This window comes from Bufo gargarizans, chromosome 10 (genome assembly GCF_014858855.1).
Source record: "Bufo gargarizans isolate SCDJY-AF-19 chromosome 10, ASM1485885v1, whole genome shotgun sequence".
NCBI classification, from domain to species: Eukaryota; Metazoa; Chordata; class Amphibia; order Anura; family Bufonidae; genus Bufo; species Bufo gargarizans.
The window spans coordinates 48,451,810-48,465,920 of NC_058089.1; the positions used below are offsets into that span (position 1 = coordinate 48,451,810).

The following is a 14,111-nucleotide window of genomic DNA, read 5'->3' on the forward strand; positions in this document are numbered from 1 at the left end:
TTTTCTTTATTTCTAATTTCTACTGTAACTGGGCCTGACTTAGTAGCCAATCTGGGTCTGCTAAGAACCCGCAGCCTCCTGGCCCCCGGTGATCACATGACACGCTGCTGCTTCCTGATCTCTATATACAGCGCTGTGTATAGAGCGTTGGGTAAGGCAAGGACGATGAAAAACCATCCCTGCCTTCTCTATGGGGAGCCCTGCTGTCATATTTCATGTTTTATATCCTGGTCCTTGGAAACAGACATTGATTCACGCCACGTCGCTCTCAGAGATTTGATCTTTTAGCTTCTACAGATGCCTCAGGTCCCACCATGCGCTGCTCCCTGATAACGGGACTTCTGGATTTAGCTTTGGGTGTGAACGGAGAAGAAAACTGCATTTAACTTTTAGGGTACTTTCACACCAGCGTTATTCTTTTCCAGCATTGAGTTCCGTCCTAGGGGCTTGATACCGGAAAATAACTGATCAGTTTTATCCTAATGCATTCTGAATGGAGAGAAATCCGGTCAGGATGTCTTCAGTTTAGTCTTTTTGCCATTTCAGGACGGAGATAATACCGCAGCATGCTACGGTTTTATCTCCGTCCAAAATTTCGGAACACTTGCCGGAATGCCAAATGCGTCATTTTTTTTCCCATTGACATGCATTAATGCCGGATCCGGCCCCGAGTGTTCCGGCAAAACGGATCTGTTTTTGTACTCTGCGCATGCTCAGACTGCAATAAATGTGAAGAAAATAAATGCTGGATCCGTTTTTCCGGATGACACCGGAGAGACGGATCCGGCATTTCAATGCACTTGTCATACGGATCAGGATCCTGATCCGTCTGACAAATGCCATCAGTTTGCATGCGATTTGACGGATCCGGCAGGCAGTTTCGGCGACGGAATCCTCTGCCGCAAGTGTGAAAGTAGCCTTAGTCAGCACAAAATAAGTAAAGTGTTTACAAAATACACAGCATTTAGATTGGATATATTTTTAAAGGGTCTGTCCCACATAGATGTCCCCTTCTATAAGGCGCCCAAATGATCAGCACATCACGTCACCATGGCTCCTGCACCCTCCATTCCGCACGCGATAAAGACACCTATTCTCGCGAACGGATGACCGTAGCCGAGCCAAGTCCTCCAGAGCAGGAGTCACTTACTTTTAGCAGTTGTCTGATTAAGGGCTCATGTACAAAGTTATTTTTTGTCCTTGTCCGTTCCGTTTTTTTAGTTTTTTTTGCGGCCCGTATGCGGAACCGTTCACTCTAATGGGTCCGCAAAAAAAACACACGAAATGACTGTGTGCATTCCGTATCTGTACGTCGGCAAGTGCGTTCCGCAAAAAAATAGAACATGTCCTATTCTTGTCCATTTTGCAGACAAGGACAGGCATTGTTACAGTGGATCCGTAAAAAATACAGATGTCATACGGTCGTGTGCATGAGGCCTAAGAGAGGGGGTCATGAGCCCAGTTGGGTATATGGGCAGCTGATGTCTTAGTTTTTTCTGCCAGCGCATGAAACTTTTTCAAACAAGCCGTCCACCCGAGGCTTTTGTCTGCAGATCACTAATGTACACAGCAATAAATCCACCCGGATCTGCGGCTGAACGTCTGCCATGGAGGCCAAACATCGCATTGTGGGGGGGATGAATGTGCTGTGTACTAAAGCTTTGTTGGAACCTGTTTTCGGAGTGAGTCAAAGTTGGCAGTTACTTATTGTGGTTATTGTTACCAAGTGTATCAAAGGTGCAAAACCCTGTCAGCATGCAGCGTCCATGAGAACAAGAGCTTACAATCTAACCAAAAGGCATTGTCTCAGGTCATAGGATCAGACATGCTGGAGTCCAGCGTTTGCCGTTGAGAGGCCCACATACACATTAGAGGATCCCGCCAGCATCGTGTGTATGGGGAGCCTTGGTCCTCCCTATATCGCTGTATGGCCGGGGTGCACAGCCTTTTCGGGTCCACGGGCTGCATTGTCATATGGAAACACCCGCAGGGGCTGTAATGAATGAAAGGGGTGTGTGCTGTATATATCTGATAGGTGGGAATAGAACCTGATATCTACTCCTACCTATCGGGAGAATGGTGCTCCCCTTTAACCACAGTGACATTTATTGAACCGGAGGGTCGTTTTAATTCTGTATGTGAACTGTAAAAGGTGAAACCTATATTTAAAGGGGTATTCCTAACTCAGACATTTGTGGCATCTACACAGAGTGGATGAATGAGAAAATATCATCTTAACATTGTGAATTGTTTCCCCTTTTAGCTCCTGACCGATCCCTATGAGAGATTCATGCAACGTCACCTGAAGTATTACGGGTATTTTAAAGGTAAAGTTAAAACGGGGCGTCTGTAAAATTATGTACGGATCATGAGTGAATACGCCCCAAGAATCAAATGTTTTGCTATTACTTTGTTACTAGAATAATGACCTGTGTATAGGTGAAAATCTAGGTTAGGGGTCATGGCGGAAGAAGCATGAGCATAGGGGTAAAGTGGTTGTGGTTGCAACCGGGGCCTTTTGGGGTGGTCCGAAATAAGGAGACCAGTACCATAAATGACACATGGTGGGTGCTAGAGATTTTGTACAGGAAGGGGGCTTCTCTTTTTTTTTTTTTTTTTTTTCTTGCTTGATTTTTCTTTTTATATATATTTTTTTCTTTCAGAAAATAAAGCAAAAGAAGAAGACATTTTATTGCGCCCAGCACAGAGGAACAGAAGACAAGAAGAAGCAGAAGCTACGGACAGCGATTCCGACAGACCGTCCTCTCTGGACGACCAGAAAAAGCTGATTTGTATGTATATAATAAAGTATCGCTGCGTAATGCGGTGGGGGCCTGTGGTTTGGTGCTATGTGCTCAGAGCCGGTGTATCTAGTGGGCCTCATTTATCAAAACTGTCAGGAAACAGGAAAACGGTCTTAGTTTCTCACAACAACCAATCAGAACTCGCCTTTCATTTCTTAAAGTGTTCTGGAAAAATGAAGCGCTGATTGGTTGCTATGGGCAACTAAGACAGTTTTGCCGTTAAACAGTTTTGATAAATGAGTCCCTGTAGGTGTCCTCCACGCTAGTCCATAAATGTTAGTAAATTTACTGTGGCCGATGTCCCGACCCAGGCCTAAACGCCTGTGCAATTAAAATATTGCTGCACAGGCGTTTAAATTCTTGGTGAAGAGCTATAGGTAGCGGCATGCTGCTCCGTGCGCAGAGACACATGCAAACACTGGAAACGTGGATTGATCTGAATTGTATTACTGCTATACTTATTATACATGAAAATTAGAAACTCTTTGCCTACATTTTGTAAACCCATGTGATCAATCTGGTGCAGGTCAGAACAGTCTGCCTAAGGGAACATGCACACGACCGTGACGATCTGCCAGGGAAACAGACGCCTCTCCCGGACCGTCCGCGGCTCTCCTGACCCGAACTGACTATATCATGGTAATTTATGATACAGTTCGTCCTGGGCTATCGCAGTGTGCTCACATCATCATGTGAGTACAGTACAATAGAGCTGTGACCAGACGAACTGACTGTATCCTAAATTACTATTACATTAGTGACCCGCCCTGAATCAGTATGGCAGCTTTGGCCTCTTAATCTTGGATTGGACATGTGTTGTAAAACACCTGAGTTATCTAAGCCAGACATGCTCAACCTGCGGCCCTCAAGCTGTTGTAAAACTACAACTCCCACCATGCCCTTCTGTAGGCTGTCCGGGAATGATGGGAGTTGTAGTTTTGCAACAGCTGGAGGGCCGCAGGTTGAGCATGCCTGATCTAAGCCATTCCTCTAAAGGTGTGTTCACATGCTCCTGATTTGGTTGCAGAAAAGCTGCCGATTAGGCCTCATGCATGCGACCATGGTTTGGGTCCGCATCCAAGAAGCATTTTTGGCGTGTTGGATGCGGACCCATGCATACACACGTCCGCTCTGCAGCCCCACAAAAAAAGTAGAACATGTTCTATTCTTGTCCGTATCATAGGATAGGACTGCTCTACTGAGGGCTGGACAATCCGTTCCGCAAAATTCGGAACGCACGTGGCTGTATCTGTGTTTTGCAAATCCGCAATTTGTGGACCGCAAAACGGACACGGTTGTGTGCATGAGGCCTTAGACACGGTTTCATTCTTTGCATTGGAAAGGGTGAAATGCACAAGGAAATCCGCATATAAATTGACGTGCTGCAGATTTAAAATCCGCCAGTTTCCCCGCTGATTTTTTTCTGACCTGTGTGACTGAGAATTGCTGAGAGCTCACTTAATTTTGCTGGTACTGTACAATGCTGTAGATTTACTGCATAAAAAAATCTGCGACACCAAAGCGGATTCCTGATGATATACCATCAGTATTGCTTCAGGATTTACATGCACCTCCTTTCCTCCCTGCATTTTTATGCATTTCCAAATACGCACAAAACTCGGACATGTTGCGGATTTCAAATACTGACAGAAATTATGCGCCCATGTGAATAGCCCTATTTATTAAAGGGGTTGTCTCCTCGTGGACAATGGGGGCATATCGCTTAGGTGTCTTATAGGTGCGGATCCCGTCGGCCCCATAGAAATGAATGGGAGCGGGGGCCGCGCATGCGCGGTACGCTCCCATTCACTTCTATGGGGAGCCAGCTTGGTGGTGGCCGGACCTGAGTCCTCCGGCCACTAGTGATGGACGAACATCGTCCGGGAAGATTCGCGAACTCACGTTCGCGATCAAATGTTCACGAACCGCGAGTTTGCGGCGAGCCCCATTCACTTTAATGGCAGGCGAACCTGAAAAACCTTCAGGTCATATTTGCAGCCAGAAAACACTTACTAGAAGTGCACAAATAGTCCCACAACATGGACCATTCTATACCAGAGGGGGATCAATGGCAAAAATTCCCACAAAAAATATGTATTTTAATCACGGGTCATTTTTATGCGTCTTAAAGGGAAACTCTTAAAAATATGCCCTGCTGGAGCCTAGAAATTTTTTATTTCCTATCGGTTTGATGTATACAAATGTGCAGCACTCAACGTTTTTGTATCCTGCAGAGTGCATTAAAAAAATGCTTACATTAACGTAATTTTTTTTTTTCTACCATGGAACTGTATGGTGAACGGACGCCACTGTACGGCATCAGTCTGAGGCATCTGTTAACGCATACATTTTTGGAATACATTAAATGGATGGCAAAAATAGGACGTGAACCCAGCCCTAGTGTCAGAATAAGCTCCAGTACATAGCGGAGCAGCGTGGCGGAGAGGGGAGGCCACCATGTACTGACAGAACGCTACCTGGTCCTGGTGGTCAGGGATGAGGACTGTTTCCCAAGGATCATTTTCTACTGGGAAATACATGGCACAGTATAATACACTAGAATCTATATAATATAAAGATATTAGCCCTACCCCCGAATGATAATACAATTAGGGGGTCATTTATTATATAGAAATACGTCTCTGTTGGGCTTATTTCTGACACAGATTGTGGTGCAAAGGTGTGCGGCCCCTTGGTGAGGGATGCTACACCGGAAACCTAGGGGACTTTCGCTGGGACGGCCATGGTGATGCGCTTGCTGGCGGGAGACAGAGATTTTTACAGGGACCTCTGGTCCTCCTTTTCTTCTAGAGAGCGGGAGCGAGCAGGGGGTTTGGGTGACCCCCTGGTCTCCCGTCTCCTGGGTGGGAGTGCAGGCAGTTTTTACCCGGACTGCCTGAAGCTTCCCGCTAGAAAAAAAGAGCGACCAAATTAGTAACTAGCAGACATGCAACGCAGGAAGGTCTGCCTCCTACAGACACTAAGCTAAAACTGATTCGCTTGGTCCCTGCAGGAAGGGATATAGCTGAAGAGGGAGGAGCTTACACTTTGTGTGCTTAGTGTGCGCCTCCTAGCGGCAACAGCTATACGCATGGTCAAGGCCCGTGTCCCCCAATGAGACGGATGAAAAAAATGGATGCGGTTTTTATGATGCGGTTTCTTGCTGCATCCAAAACGCAGCATAGCCACGACGTGTGGCATCACCCTTATGTTGGAACTGTGACACCTGAGCATGTGCAGCTGTGATTGCTATATGTATGCTAAATAGGTATTTCCATTTTATCACCATGACGGCCACACAGGAGATTGACCTATGACCTCTGTAGGGGCAGAAACAGAGAAGAGGTTAAATTGCCCCCTCCCACCACCACTACTCAGTTTTCCTGTCCCTACTGAGTCCAGGGGCGGAGAAGAGTCTCCCTGCGCGCCAGGGAGATGAGGAGAAAATTATCCTTTTTTGTTTTTCTCGTCTCCAGGAGGTTCCGAGGACGGTCTCCTGGTGTTACCTTAGCTCCAGACGGGAGCTCCCCAGTCCGCCGGCGGCCGCGTGCTTATGCTGGGCTGGGGATATCGGGGGGACTCGTTCCAGTTTATCTGCTCCCGGGCCGCATAGTTCCTCCTCTCCCCCGGTGGGACGGGCAGTGTAGCGGCCGGCATGCGCACACGCCGACGTCGAGGACAATTGGCGTCATTTCCGGGTTCCGGTCATGTGACCCAACCCGGAAGCTCTCTGGGACGGAAAGCAGAGGAATAAAAAGCGGGCAAGCCATGGCAAACGCTGGTCTGAGTAAGTACCAGCTACCACTGGCACCCCCAGCATGTCAGGTCCTGAGCTACAAGGTTCTATGGAACTCGATGCCCCCATTCTGCCTTCCGTAAGTTCCCCTGGTGGGACCCCCATTTTTTTTTTTGTTAACCTACTACATTCTTGATGTATTTCCCTGACGGCTCTCCTCCGTTCTTTCCTTTTTTCCATATCTCCAGGTAAAAGAGGCACAGAAAAAGATTAAAAAGCCTCCACGTTGTTCAAAAAAATTACCTGAGGGATATGCTAAAAAATTATGCAAAGACTGCATTTCGGAAGTAATCCGCCAGGAACAGCCTTCGCTTACGGAAAGCATCTGTTCGGTGGTACAGGAGGAGCTGAGAGCCGCCAGGTCCGGGGTATCTGACCTTCCCCAACCTCAACCCCCTGAACGCCCAAGAGTAAAAGCTCCTTCTTATTCCGATTTGGATTACATAGAGAATGAGGCTTCCTCCTCCAAAACATGGGACGGGGATGTCTCCCTTTCCGAAGGAGAAATTTTTCTCTGTGGATGAGATGAATGACCTGCTAAAAGCGGTCCGTGCCACCATGGGGATTGAGGAGGCCCCCAGGTCTCATTCAATCCAGGATGAAATGTTCGGGGGGCTGCGAGTAAAAAGGGCAAGAGTATTCCCCATAAACGAGAACATCAGAGACATGGTATTAGAGGAATGGCCTGAACCAGAGAAAAGACTAGGAATATCTAAAGAATTCAAAAATCGCCTAGTATTTGACCCATCTCAGTCAAAATTATTTGACGAAATTCCAAAGGTCAACGTTCAGGTGGCCAAAGTAAATAAAAAGACCGCCCTGCCATTCGAAAACGCGGCCCAGCTTAAGGATGCCATGGAACGTAAAGCGGATGCTCTCCTAAAAAAATCATGGGAGGCATCCATGTACGGACTTAAAACTAATATAGCTGCCACATCTGTAGCCAGATCTATGTTCTTATGGCTGAACGAACTGGAGAACCATTTAAAGAACAAAACCTCCACAGAGGAAATTCTTCAGTCCTTACCGTTGTTAAAATCGGCTACAGCAGGCATGCTCAACCTGCGGCCCTCCAGCTGTTGCAAAACTACAACTCCCAGCATGCCCGAACAGCCTACAGTTATCATCCTACAGCAGGGCATTGTGGGAGTTGTAGTTTTACAACAGCTGGAGGACCGCAGGTTGAGCATGCCTGGGCTACAGGTTTCTTGGCTGATGCCTCGGCTGAATCTATTAGATTCAGCACCAGGGATGCAAGCTTATCTAGAGCCCTATGGCTGAAGTCCTGTTCAGGAGATAAAACCTCCAAAATGAAGCTCTGCTCGATCCCCTTTTCGGGGGAATACATTTTCGGGCCTGTCTTAGATAAAATCTTAGAGAAGGCTGCTGATAGGAAGAAGGGCTTCCCAGAAGATAGACCCTATAGAAGGAACCAGTCCTTTCGTCCCTACACTAGCCAAAACAAACCCTATAGAGGCATGGGAAAATCAGGTCGCTGGGCCTACCCTAAAGGGGGGAAAAGGAAGGGGTTTCCTTCTCAAACCCCAGTCTAAGTCTGATGACAACCAATGACGCCATAGTCGGGGGGGGGGGGGGGGGCGGAGGCTGAGAGACTTCCTCCGTCCCTGGGAGAGAACGACAAAAAATCCCTGGGCTCTGGAAATCATCCAGTCAGGATACAAAATTGAATTCACCTCTATTCCCCCCCCCCCCCCCCAACAAAATTCGTCATCACTAATGTAGGCTCCAGGTATTCCAAGCAAAACATTATTTTAGGCATCCGGGAACTAGTAGAAAAGGGAGTAGTAGTTCCAGTCCCAGTTCCCCAGATAAATCAGGGATTCTACTCAACTCTCTTCCTAGTAAGAAAGAAAGAAGGATCCTTTCGCACAATAATAAATTTAAGACACTTGGAAATCTGACAGGGCTTGAAAGTCTCTAAGTCTTCTATTGCCCGATGGATTAAAGATACCATCTCTCTCTGCTGCAAACTTCAGAACCTGGAGAAACTTGTCCAGGGGAGTCCTATGAAACAAATCCCCATTAATTACGGTTCTCACGGACGCCAATCTGACAGATACTACCAGGGATCCTAGGGGAAGGAAACGTCCAATCTATAATCACATTTCAGAGAACTGTACGCTGTCTGGAAGACCCTGAACGCAGCCAGGGGGTTTCTAAAGAACCGCCACGTAAAGATCCTATCGGACAACATGACTACTGTTTTATACCTTAGGCACCAGGGAGGTACATGTTCAAAAAGACTCCAGAGCATTGCAGAAGAAATATTCTCCTGGGCAGAGAAAGAAGTGAAATCTATCTCAGCAGTCCACTTGAAGGGCTCTCTGAATCAGGAAGCCGACTTCCTCAGCAGACTGAAAATAGACCAGTCAGAGTGGTCATTGAAACAGGAGGTGTTCGAGACAATAACCAGAAGATGGGGCCTACCCATGATAGACCTGTTCGCCTCAAGAAAAAATACAAAACTAGGAATATTCTGTTCGCTAAACCCAAGAGACCACCCCTGGAACAATCGATGATCTCTCACCAATATGGAATTGGGGTTTGGCATACGCCTTTCCCCCCCTCTGCCCCTGATTCCGAGAGTAATTCAGAAAATCATGGAAGGAAGGATGACAGTTATACTGATCACACCCTTTTGGCCAAAGAGGAGCTGGTTCCCTCTACTTTAGAAACTAGCAATAGAGGAACCCTGGAAGTTACCGCCCATCTTCTCCATCTTCGCCCACTTCTTCATCAAGGTCCTATTCTTCATCCTCATCCACAGTTCCTCAAGCTCACAGCCTGGATCCTGAGGTCGCCATACTAAAACACCAAGGTCTTTCTGACAAAGTCATTTCCACAATTAAATGCTGTCGGAAGAATGTAACATCCGCAATATACCTAAAGATATGGAAGAAGTCCTGCTCATGGTCTGGGGAGACGGAACCTAACATCCAGAAGAACCTTGACTTTTTACAGAACGGTCTGGAGCTGGGACTTACACCCTCTACATTGAAAGTGCAAATTTCCGCACTTAGTACTTTCTTTGACACCAGTCTCGCTGATCATAGGTGGGTTAATTGATTTTATTAGAGCAGCAACCAGGTTAAGACCCTCCCTAAGATCTCGTACTCCTACCTGGAACCTAAACCTAGTCCTAAACAGACTTGCGCATCCTCCTTTTGAACCTCTGGAAGACTGCACAACAAAATTTACTCTCCTTCAAAACCGCCTTTCTCATCGCCATCACCTCGGTCAGGAGACTGGGAGAAATACAAGCACTCTCCATAAGGGAACCATATCTGCCTATCTCAGACGATAAGATTGTTTTTAGACTGGATCCGGGGTTCTTGCCCAAGGTAGTTTCCAACTATTACAGAAGCCAGGAAATCATCCTCCCCTCCTTTTGTGACAAACCAAAAAATCTGAAGGAAAGCGACTTCCATACTCTCAACGTCCGACGTACTGTACTAAAATATCTGGAAGTCACAAAAGACTTTAGGAAATCTGACAGGGCTTAAAAGTCTCTAAGTCTTCTATTGCCCGATGGATTAAAGATACCATCTCTCTCTGCTGCAAACTTCAGAACCTGGATCCACCCGCAAACGATCGAGTTCACTCCACTAGAGCAGTTTCCACCACTTTTGCAGAAAAAGCAGGGGCTTCCCTAGATGACATATGCAGGGCAGCCACCTGGTCAAGCATACACACTTTTGTTAGACATTACCGCTTGGATTTATCGAGGTCCTCTGACCTTTCATGTGGACGCAAAGTCCTTCAGGCGGTTGCCCCCCCCAATGTATAATTTTCTAATTCTCCTGTGTGGCCGTCATGGTGATGAAATGGAAATCCGGAATTAGACTTACTGGTAATTCTGTTTCCATGAAATCACCATGACGGCCCATAATTCCCTTCCCCTTTCTTTTTGTTATTGGTATGAAGTAGTACCTCGTTGTTCCCCTTTTTGAGGTATGATGTAATACCTTGAACTATTGTGTTATGAGTCTGGCACTTGGTAATCTTTGAAACACTGAGTAGTGGTGGTGGGAGGGGGCAATTTAACCTCTTCTCTGTTCCTGCCCCTACAGAGATCATGGGTCAATCTCCTGTGTGGCCGTCTTGGTGATTTCATGGAAACAGAAATACCGGTAAGTCTAATTCCGGATTTTTTACAATACTTCTTGAATGGGGAGTGTGGCGTTCCTGATTGGTGAGCTATTTTGTTACATATGTGAAGTATAATTAAGATGTGTATCACAATTATCCACTGTATGCTGATTTAGGATCAGTTTTGCCCTAATGCATTCTGAATGGAAAAGGATCCGCTCAGAAAGCATCAGTTTGCCTCCGACTCAGTCACCATTCTGCTTGCAGCGTTTTGGTGTCCGTCTGTCGAAACTGAGCCAAACGGATCCGTCCTGACACATAATGTAAGTCAATGGGGACGGATCCGTTTTCTATGACACAATCTGGCACAATAGAAAACGTATCCGTCCTCCATTGACTTTTAATGGTGTTCAAGACGGATCCGTCTTGGCTATGTTAAAGATAATACAAACGGATCCGTTCTGAACAGATGCAGACGGTTGTATTATCTGAACGGATCCGTCTGTGCAGACCCATCACGGATCCGCACCAAACGCGCGTGTGAAAGTAGCCTTAGTCACATTTATTATGCATTTGTTTATTACATGAATTGTTTATTATGTCACTTATGTACAGTAGTTTTCGCTATTATCAGATTATTGTTAAAGGGGTTATCCGGGAATTTGATATTGATGGCCTATCTTCACATCTCAGCGTTAGGGCTCATGCACATGAATGTATTTTCTTTCCGTGTCTGTTCCGTTTTTTTTTGTTTTTTTTTGCTGAACTGAATTTTCTCTGTGTCTATACCATTTACATATGTCCTATTATTGCCCGCATTATGGACAAGAATAGGACTGTTCTATCAGGGGCCAGCTGTTCCCTTCTGCAAAATACGGAATGCACACGGATGTCATCCGTATTTTCTGCGGCTCCGTTTTATGCGACCGCAAAATACATATGGTCGTGTGCATGAGCCCTTACATGGATAGCCCTCTGCATTTAATGAGAATGGTTACTTCATTTGCCTGGTGCTGCAGGGAAATCGAACACTTGCTGTAAGGTTCCTCTGCAGATTACAGCTGATCGCTGGGGAGCGCAGCATTGACATCTCTAAGGAAGTTTTGTCCAATACCGACACATTCTACCCAGATAATGGGGGTCATTTATTAAAGCTTGCATTTTTGCAACTATTTTAACACCCTGTTGCACAGGCATTTTTACAGAAAGTAGGACAGATGGGCAGGATGGGAGCGTGTCAGGAGCCGAACCGGGCCTGGAACTCCGACCCCGGCAAATTTTAATATATGCGCCTGGCAGCACAGGGGGGGACAACTAATACCAGCGTAAAAAGCAATCTTAGTAAATGTCCCCCAATATCTTAATTTTTTTTTCTTTCCCCTATTAGACTCGTTGCTGCTGGAGAGTGCCGTGTTTAAAAGTCGGCAGATTGTGTTTGATAAGCAAGAGGGACAGGTCATCCCACGTCTCAGCGAACCCAGAGATTTGTTTTCCACCTCCAAAAAGAACGGTCTCCTAAAACCTCCGCGCTGGCCTACAGAGTGTGACGTCATTTCTGAGGCGATCAGTCATGTTGGTAAGTGCGAAGGATGAGATCACTTTATGATTAATGGGAAATGTACACGGTGTTATGTCTAATGCAAGGTCTGCGGGAGGAGGTACATGACAAGGATTAAAAAAAGTCAAAAAATAAAAATCAGTCATGCCCCTTCCCCCGAGGCCCCTACAACAACCAGTTAAAGCTCTAGCTGTCATTTTTCCAAATGGAGCTAGCAGGCCTTTTATTCCCACCTCACCAAAAATCCTTTTTGACAGATGTCTCAGAGCCCGTTTTGCGGACAAGAATAGGCAGTCATATCAATGGCTGTCCGTGCCGTTCCGCAAATTGCAGAACGCACACGGACACCAATTTGTGGACCGCAAAACACACAACAGTTGTGTGCACGAGGCCTCATCTGTATCTTGAGTGTGGTAACATTTTAAGAATTTTAAGATTTCCAGGAAGTTTTACGTTTTGTGTATATTCTTAATGTATGCGAAGTAGTAGGGTGTACATTTTTCCATTCTTTTAATTTTCCTTGTTACGGCATAGTAACAAGTCCCATCTTGGATAATAGCGCATACATATTCGATTTTCTTAAAGGGTCTGCCCAGAGTCGCTAAATGTGATGAAATAAAGAAAAGAACATATACTGACCAATTAACTCCCACCATCTCCAAGGTGCTGCCCCTCCAGTCCTTCCCATTGGGCTTTGTTTACTTTGCTCCAGTGATAACGAGACCACAGAGGTCAGTGATTGGCTGCAGCGGTGATGTGGTGAATTTAAGTGAACAAGTCTCCTGGTGGGGAAGATTAGTGCTGTGGGCTGTAAACGGCAGGAATTTAACTAGTGAGCTTCTTCTTTTTATTTTTTTTTATCACATTTAGTGGTTTTGGACTTTTTTTTTTTTTTTTATAACTCTGACAGCCCCTTTAATGCGCTGCTGCTGATATGTGACCTCGCTCTTTTAAGGTATTTTCACACTAGGGAATAATATCTGACCTGTGATTTCCACTGCAAAAATTCATGGCTAATCGTCAGATTTTTGTTGCGGATGTGCAGCGGTCTGCAGCTTGCACTGCATTGTGTCTGCATGAGAATTAGCCCCCATGGTCATCCAAGGGGTTAAAGGGCCAACCTATGCATGTGAACAGGGTTGCATAAACCCAATTCACATGCACTGCTTGCAGATTTCACTTGGATTCTGGTGCATTCCCACCATGTGAACATAGCCTTAGATGGAGCACTTGAATGTCTGCTTTTTTTTTATATTGATAGGTCATCCATATCAGATTGGTGGGGAAGGGGGGGTCAACTTAATGCACCCCACTGATCAACTGTTTGAAGAGAAGGCAGCGCTTGTATGAGCACTGCCTTCTCTTCATTGTTGCAGTGGTTGCGACAGCGAGCTGGTGTAATTATAACTAAGTTTTCCCATTCACTTCAATGGGACGGCTGCTTCCTATTCACTTGATCTGGATAAGTCATCAATATAAAAAAAGGGGACAACCCCTTCAATTTCACTACATCTTTTGACTTTTTTTGTTGCGTGCATCCACAGAGTGGCAACCTCCGCATCCAGAACTGTTCTACAGACCTACAAGGAAGGAAGCAATGCCCTACGTTTCCTCTGAAGGGGAAGGCAAAGTGGTTTATGAAATCAGCCAAGGTATTGGTTATTGCTGTGCGGTGTAAGCATGGTTTAACCACTGTTCAAATGTCCTGCAGGGGGCAGGTAATTTAGGTTGCCCCCCACAGGTCGGGCGAGGTGGGGAGGGGATCTGGCAGAACGGCCACTAAAGCTTGACATTACGTTGTATTCTGCAGTTGATGGGGAACCAGTGCAGTGACTGGCACAGG

The 14,111-nt window shown here is 46.1% G+C and overlaps 1 protein-coding gene across 4 annotated transcripts in view; it reads left to right on the top strand.

The window, feature by feature from the left end:
- Positions 1–14,111, top strand: part of AGBL2 (AGBL carboxypeptidase 2) — a 58,643-nt gene that overhangs the window by 861 nt on the left and 43,671 nt on the right. For 3 of the 4 annotated variants that reach the window (XM_044269654.1, XM_044269655.1, XM_044269657.1), the window contains exons 3-6: positions 2,264–2,327; positions 2,664–2,792; positions 12,098–12,286; positions 13,813–13,920. In XM_044269654.1, the coding sequence (XP_044125589.1) occupies positions 2,264–2,327; positions 2,664–2,792; positions 12,098–12,286; positions 13,813–13,920 (490 nt within the window). Of the gene's footprint in view, positions 1–2,263; positions 2,328–2,663; positions 2,793–10,521; positions 10,752–12,097; positions 12,287–13,812; positions 13,921–14,111 lie in introns of those variants that run through there. The other variant, XM_044269656.1, reaches the window with a different exon arrangement.